General features: G+C 45.2%; 1 protein-coding gene across 1 annotated transcript in view; it reads left to right on the plus strand.

Annotated features, from left to right (window-relative positions):
- Window positions 1-8,318, plus strand: part of ENPP7 (ectonucleotide pyrophosphatase/phosphodiesterase 7) — a 98,558-nt gene extending 90,240 nt beyond the window's left edge. Inside the window, exon 7 of the mRNA XM_089668702.1 lies at window positions 7,947-8,318. Coding sequence (XP_089524828.1) covers window positions 7,947-7,989 — 43 coding nt within the window. The 3' untranslated portion in view covers window positions 7,990-8,318. The remainder of the gene's footprint in view (window positions 1-7,946) is intronic.
- The last annotated feature ends 390 nt before the right edge of the window (window positions 8,319-8,708 follow it).

Consider the following 8,708-nt stretch of genomic DNA (forward strand, 5'->3'; position numbering starts at 1 on the left):
CTTTAATGGACAGGAATACAGTACTGTATAATATGTTCCTGAGTTACCAGAACTCCTTTGATTTAATTTACCCTTTATTAGGCTAGATTCACTCTGCTGCAATACAATTTTTGTCTCATTTTTCAGTGCAACTTGGATGTGGTTTGCATATTCTATGGATCTAAAACTGCACTGCAATCACAGCAAAATAGTACAGGAACCTTTTCCAGAATCACACCATGCTAATGTTACATGATTATCATTGATCTGAGTGTGAGGTATGAGAAAGATGCAGCCTGCAGTATCTATATCAAGAGGAGAGTGCAAAACACATGTTGCTCACTTACTTTTTCAGAGTTGAATGTGTTAAAGAGAAAAGGATCACATTATACAGATAATTACTTTCTTTATAGTGGCACAGGCGACATGGAAAAGCAAATCAATTTATATTAGAGAGTTACCATTACTAACATATAGAATACTAAACAGAGAAAGTGAATGTCAGAACAAATACAACACTGAACAAAGTTAGCATAAACAAAGTGGGATCAACCTGTATCAAGAGGAGATCACAAAACACATGTTGCTCACTTTCTCATTCCAAGTTTAATGTGAGCTTGTTGGTATTAGTCTACTGAAAACACACTACAAATCATTAGAGCTCTCCCTAGCTGCAGCCTAGTAATAGCATTACTGGGAAGTTTTATTTACTTGCTACACTGAGTTACATTGATGTGAATGTCATCATTGAAAACAATGTGATTTCCATTGTCATGTGATTTTGTGCAACTCAAGTCGCATCTGAAATCGCACTAGTGTAAACAGAGTCGTAAAGTATTAGTAATGTAAACACGCAACTAGAGAAATTTACTATAAAAATAATCGAGAAAACTAAAGATGAAGCTTAATGTGTTGGTGCACCTTAAAAGAAAATCTGTAAGGGTGACCTAATATCGGACCACCTTCCCTCCCACGATTCTAGCTCTCCATCCAGCAATGCAAGGACAGGCCCGATGGGCTCTGATTGGTCAGCGCTGTCCATGTGACAGCGCTGACCAATCAGAATCCATCTGGTTCATCCTTGCAGCGCTGGATGAGAGAAAGAGGCAGGGATTCCAAATCCCTGACCAGTGGAGCAGCTTGTGGGAGCCCTGACAGCTCAAGATTGCCAGGGGAGGGAGTTCAGTGTTAGGTCACGTTTTCAAATTTTTCACTTCAATCTGATTAGATTTTGCCTTCCTCCTTCCCTCCCTCTTCATCAACATTCTAATATTTTGAAATATAACCTTTCCAATTATATGTTGTATAATAATGTTTTGCAGCATATTCTCTCCACCCCTAAGGAGACATTCATACTCAACGTGAAAACATGTGCAATGTTGCATGCGTTCCTGCAATGAATGAAAACACGCTATGTTCCAACAGGTATTATGCAATGCAACTCATTCCTAATGGCACCAGCCAATGCACATGTGCTAAATTGCACTTCTACACATGCTAATTTATTACTATGCATTGTAGTGCAATGTGATTTAAAAAAATAAAAAGGAGTCCACACTGCTTTTGTGTGATGTCATGCATAGGACAGACCATTGAAATGTATGTGTTGCCCCAAACACATTGCGCCTAAACACGCAAAAAACATGCACGCCAAGTGTAAACAGAGCCTTAGTATTGTAACGTTTCCTATCACTAAAAGCTCTCACTACCTCTATAGTATATGTTCCTGGTAGACTCCCAGATCAGCCTTTTTCAAGCAGGGTGCCTTCAGGGTTATTCAGAGGTGCCTTGGAAAAATACTTAAAAATTCCCCAGCAATTGTATACAAGCCAGCGGGTGGATCAAACCTGCCTTTTAGAAACATAAAGCCACAGATTTTCTACCAATACAACCTTCTAGTTGCCGGCATCTTAACAATGACATTATTGGGTAAGTGTTGGTGCGGTGCTGGACAGTGACATCATCCCTAAGTTAAATGGAAATTGAAAACAAAAACCCTGGATGTGGGACTTTAGAGACACAAGTTGTATACCCGTGTATACAAAACAATGAAAATCTTTATCGTACAAAATATAATAAAGTCACATAATAAATGGCCACAAGTAGAAGAGAAGGACATCTGATGTGTTTTGAGACAAAAAGTCTCTTTTTCAGAGGTGGCTGTGATATAAACATATTTATAAATATATTGCATATATAATCTGGTAATTAAATGGTCAAAATTTAACACATTTCTATATTATGTATGATATTGACCCTTCTGTGAGGTAATTGATGCAAAAACAACACCATGTTAAAATATGAAAGTATTAACTGTCGCCATCTGAATAAAAAAAAAAACTCTCTGGACTGTGAAAATGCACACTGTGAGTCAACACTCACTGGGGTGACTAGAAAAAGGGGCACAGCCCAAGTGTCTTGAATATAATTGCTGCCAAATCACATAAAAAAGAGGTACAATCGGCGGCCTTCATTGGCCAGGTCTCAAGATGGGATCGTTTTGTGCACCATCCTCAATGAGGCTAGGTTATCCAGGCCTCATTCTGGTTCCATCTATCCTAACTGGCCAATTTCTGTGCTGGTGGCCAGATGGCACGTGGCATTATCACGACCGATGGACATGGCTACACTGCGCATCCTTGGGCCGGGAGGTGGTATGGTCACCGATAGGCTGAGGACATTGTGGTCCCAGACCTTGCCAGCTAATTGGTAAATTTTCAATCCTTTGCTGCCTTTATAAAGCGCAATTGAGAACTTAGGCTTTGCAGCTAACATTTATAGGTAAAGTTGATCCAGGGAATATCCGATGGCCTCTCAGGGGGTCAGGAAGGAATTTTTTCCCCTGCAGGAGCAAATTGGATCATGCTTTGCTGGGGTTTTTGCCTTCCTCTGGATCAACTGTGGGTGTAGGATTATAACTTTTTTTTGTTTTTGTTTTTATGGTTGAACTGGATGGACTTTTGTCTTTTTTCAGTCAGACTAACTATAACTATGTAACTATGCAGCTGTACCAGAATTGGACTAACTGAATATCCAAGCAGACCAGGTATCCATCCATCTTCTTTGTTTAACTGGACACAAAAGCTTTCATGTTAATCTCTTTTGATATCTACAACATTAGATGGACCCCTTTTGATTTAAATCTCTTTTTGCACTGATGTATATATACTTTGTGTTGCAGTAGTGTCCTATATATTTGTCAATTCATATATGGGGAGCCTGACTGCATGGAATACGTGTTTCATTCAGCTTATCATCTGTCTGGTCTTTTCACTAAGTTCTATATATTTTGCTTTTTGCTCCCTCTGAAGTATTAAAAGAACTATATAGACACATTACCCTAGCACCTTACATTTGCTTATACCTCTTTTTTATGTGATTTGTGACCACTCCTATCCACCCTCCCGGGCACCTACCCAAAATGCCTCTTCCACTCCTTCTCATTTTCCTCTCCTCCGTTCCCAAAATCCATTCACTATATCCCTCTGCTCCTCCCAAACAATTGTATATTGTGTCCTCACTGCTTCCTTCATCCCTCTACGGCACCCACCACCTCCTCCTATTACTGCACTCTCCCACTGACCCGAACACTTCCACTATTAGTTTCTCACGCTCCTGCACATCCCGCTCCCATGCCACCTTTCTCACCCTTCTCCTCCTCCTAACCGCGGGGGACATCTCCCCGAATCCTGGCCCTCCACCACCTCCCTCACCCACACAACACCCTCCCGCCTCCACATCCTGCTGCAACCCCCCCAACTTAGTATCTGTCCCCCTGCTCCCTAAAATCTCCCCCCCGTTTTCATGTGCACTCCTGAACGCCCGATCGGTGTGCAACAAGCTTACCGCCATCCACGACCTCTTTGTTTCCCACTCCCTCAACCTCCTAGCGATCACGGAAACCTGGATCCAGGCCACTGACTCTACCTCCCCTGCTGCACTCTTCTACGGAGGTCTCACCTGGACCCACTCACCCAGGCCCAACGGTCGTAAAGGTGGTGGGGTTGGTCTGCTCCTGTCACCACAGAGCACCTTCCGAGTCCTCCAAAACCCCCCCTCTCTATCCTTCTCCTCCTTTGAGGCCCACTGCGTCCGACTATTCTCTCCAACCCTCCTGAAGATTGCTGTGATATACCGGCCTCCTGGATCCATATCCCACTTCCTGGATGACTTTTCCTCCTGGCTACCCTTCTTCCTCTCCTCTGAGCTACCCACCATCATCCTTGGGGATTTCAACATCCCTGTCAACCTCGACAACCCGGACACATCCCATCTCCTCCACTTAACCTCCTCCTTTGCACTTGCACAGTGCATACAATCCACCACCCACTCTGACGGTAATATGCTTGATCTTGTCTTCTCCAACCGCTGCGCTCCCCACAACCTCACTAACACCCCCTTCCCTCTCTCTGACCACTACCTGATTACATTCTCTATCTCCTCATCCTCCAACGCCTACCCCTCCAAATGTCACACTGCTACCAGCTGTAACCTCCGCAACCTTAACCCTGCCCCCCTCCACTCTGCAACTGATCAACTCTATGACAGTATCCTTTCCCTGTCCTGCCCCGACTTGGCTATGACTGCCTATAACAACGCACTGTCAACAGCCCTTGACTCACTAGCGCCTTTAACCACACGCAACATCAGACCCAGACCGCTCCAGCCCTGGCAGACTGATCACACCAAAACCCTCAAACGACACAGTCGTGCCCTGGAGCGACTATGGCACAAAACCAAATCCCAACAAGCCTTCACCCGCTACATATCTGCCTTCCACACCTACACCTCCTCCCTCCACGCAGCCAAACAAGCCTACTTCCTGACCCTCATCAAGGCCCTCTCCTCCAATCCTTGCCGACTCTTCTCCACCTTCAACTCTCTACTCTCGCCATCCCCACCTCCACCCAGCACCTCACTCACCGCCCTTGTGATTGCCAATCACTTCAAAAACAAGATTGACACAATTCGCAAGGACATCACCGCAACTCACACGCCCTCTCAACCCGTCCCCTCTCACACAGCTACCCCCTCATCCCCCCTCTCCCTTGACATAACCCTCAGGGACTTCATCGCTGCTCAAACTCCCTCCAACCCCGTTCCCCCTCACTCAGCTACCCCCTCATCACCCCTCTACCATGGCCCTTCCACTGCTCTGACCTCCACTTTCACCCCACCCTACATTCCTCATACTGAAGCCCCCCCAACACTCCGCACCTTTGACCTTACTACCATTGAGGAAGTCTCCAAGATCCTCTCTGATGCCCGCCTCACCACCTGCCCCCTCGACCCTATCCCCTCACAACTCCTACAACCTCCCTCCCCGTCCATTCTACGCTCCCTCACCCACATCTTTAATCTCTCCCTCTCCTCCGGCACTTTCCCCTCCCCTCTGAAACATTCACACATCATCCGCCATACTTAAAAAGCCCTCCCTGGACCCCAATGACCCGAACAACCTCAGACCCATCTCCCTGCTCCCATTTACATCCAAACTCCTCGAGCGCCTAGTCTACACCCGCCTAAGCTCTCACCTCAACGACAACAACCTCCTCGATCCCCTACAGTCCGGCTTCCGTCCCCTACACTCCACCGAAACTTCCTTACTTAAACTTTCCAACGACCTGCTAACCACCAAAGCTAATGGCCACTATTCAGTGCTCCTACTCCTTGACCTCTCTGCGGCCTTCGACACAGTCGACCACCCCCTCCTCCTCAAAAAACTACACTCCCTTGGCCTCAGAGATTCTGCTCTCTCCTGGCTCTCATCCTACCTGTCACAACGCTCTTTCAGCATTACCTATAATGCTACCACCTCCCCCTCACTCCCCCTCTCTGTTGGGGTCCCTCAAGGCTCCGTCCTCAGGCCCCTTCTCTTCTCCATCTACACCTTCTCCCTTGGCCAACTCATACACTCTCACGGCTTCAACTACCATCTATATGCCGACGACACACAAATTTATCTCTCAACCCCCCACCTCACCACCTCAGTCTCTGCCCGAATCACACACCTACTGAGCGACATATCAGACTGGATGTCTCTCCACTTTCTTAAACTGAACCTCTCCAAAACCGAGTTTCTTGTCTTCCCCCCAGCCCAGACACCACCCCCCATTGACTTCTCCATCACATCCAACAACGCCACCATCAAACCAGCCCCAAGTCCAATCTTTAACAAACCCGTGCAAACTCCACCTCCACAACATCGCCAAAATACGCACGTTCCTAACCCTAGAAACCACTAAACAGCTCATCCACTCCCTCATCATAACAGGACTCGATTACTGCAACTCCCTCCTTACTGGCCTGCCTCACCGCTGGCTATCCCCGCTTCAGTCGATCCTGAATACGGCTGCCAGACTCATTCACCTTTCCAACCGCTCCATTTCCGCCACCCCCCTCTGCCAATCCCTCCACTGGCTTCCGATTGCGCAACGGATCAAATTCAAAATCCTAACACTGATGTACAAAGCCGTCCACCATACTGCCCCGAACTACATCACTGACCTAATATCCAAGTACCACCCAGCACGCACACTCCGCTCCTCACAAGACCTCCTTTTCTCTAGTTCCCTGGTCTCCTCCTCCCATGCCCGCTTCCAGGACTTCTCCAGGGTGTCACCCATCCTCTGGAACTCCCTGCCCCAACCCATCAGATTATCACCTACTCTCCTCTCCTTTAGGCGCACTCTGAAAACCCACCTCTTCAGGGAAGCCTACCCCACCCCCTGCTAACTTGCCAACCTCCTCCACTCTTCCTACCACCCCGTCCCCCACAGCTATCTCCTCCTGTGCCACCATCCCCTCCCTCCTAGATTTTAAGCTCGAAAGAGCAGGGACCTCGATACCCTCATGTTTTGCATTGTATTGTTGTTTTGTCACATGTTCTGTCCCCCTTTGTAATGTACAGCGCTCAGCGAACTATTGGCGCTTTATAAATACTGTATAATAATAATTTGCCAGCAATTAAATCCAAGATTCTTTGGTTGTGCCCCTTTTTTTGGGCCACCCAGTGTGCATTTTCGCAATCCTGAGGGGCTTTTTATTGAGATGGCAACATTTATACTTTCATATTTTAATATGGCGGTTGTTTTTGCATAAATTACCTCACAGAAGGGTCAGTATCCTATATATTTACTAGATTGTATAAGCAATATAACTATATATTTCTATCACAGGCACCACCAAAAAAGAGTGTTTGTCTTGAAACGCATCAGCTGTCCTGCCCTTCTACTTGTGTAAAGTTTTTATGAGAAACGGTGTTTGCTGTAAAACCTACACCTGCTGACCATCTGTTATGTGATTTTATTATATTTTGTACAATAAAGATTTTCATTGTTTTATATACACATGTGTACAACTTGTGCCTCTAAACTCCCACATCTAGAGGGTTTTTTTTCAATTTCTAACAATAACATCATTGGTTGATAGGAAGGACATTGGGCAATGGCACAGCATCCTTGTGTGCCCCTCTCTACATCAGCACTGGGTTCACATTAGCTGAGTGAGGAAGAGCAACTGAGAGAGAAAAGAAACATTGGAATACAAATCAATACCAATGTGAAAAGTTGTATTTGCTTTGTAAGAATAAATGGATGTGTGGATGTCGCTGCATTATGTAAAACTTAGTTTAGTTTTTTACATTTAAGAATGTGGTGCCTTGAGACTGTGCAGAATTTGAAGAGTGCCTTGACTAAAAAAGGATTGGGAAACACTATTCTAGATATGACCTGCCATTGGAATCTTACATTAGAAATTATCTAAAACAGTGGTGCTCAACCTGTAGCCTGCAGGTCTCTCTGATGTAGACCACAACCTCGTGCTCTGGAATGGTGGTTGAGCAAACTCAAATTGCAGGCTGCCATCGCCATCCCAGAGCATCAGAGTACATGGAGCCAGAGCCAGCAGTGGAGGGAGCATATATCTGTATTAGTTGTCATTCACTTTTCAAACCTCTGTTTTTTCAGAGCCATGAAGTCCCTTAGTACCAGAACTCTGGATGAAAATTAACAACCCAAAGGATTCCTGACCCTGCTGAAAGGATCTGCCTGTTTGTAATACTATAGTTGGATGATATATTCCTTACTATGGCATTCGCTGTACATACAAATTATTCAGCCAGATTATATCCTGTGTGTCCAATGAGAACATAAATAAAAACAAGTCTAGATACAATACTGAATAAATGATTTTGACACATTCATGATAACAAATGCACTCTGACTTCCACCCACTGAAAAAAGTAACATGCTATAGAATAATCTGAAGTCTTTATTTATCAATAAAAAATGTATATTTATGGGCTTGGAACAGAAAATAAAAATAGATCTATATCCTAACTGGGTTTGTGTGTTAAAACACTATTTACCATAAATAATTGCCAACCAGGGCCATTGTTAGGGGGGGTAGAGCAGGCCCTCCTGTACCAGGCCCAGGCCTGATCAGTTCAGCAGGGGGCCCAGGGGCAGAGAGGGGACTCTCTAAATACTTTTGGATGTATCCACATTGACCTCACAAGCCACAGCTTCCAGAAATGAATTGAAAGTTTCCAAGGCCCCATCAATTTAACAGCAGGGGCCAGGGGCAAAGAGGAGCTATTTACTCATTTTCCAGAGTAGTTGTCAATGTTGCAGCTCCCATTAATAAATTAAAGTTCCAGGATCTTTTTTCTATATCAATCCATCAGGAGGATGGATTTATATAGGAGAAGGATTACTCCGCTTGATCCC

The sequence above is a fragment of the Staurois parvus genome, unplaced genomic scaffold (genome assembly GCF_062004578.1).
Source record: "Staurois parvus isolate SC_StPar_1 unplaced genomic scaffold, SC_StPar_1.0 ptg000008l, whole genome shotgun sequence".
In the NCBI taxonomy this organism is placed as follows: domain Eukaryota; kingdom Metazoa; phylum Chordata; class Amphibia; order Anura; family Ranidae; genus Staurois; species Staurois parvus.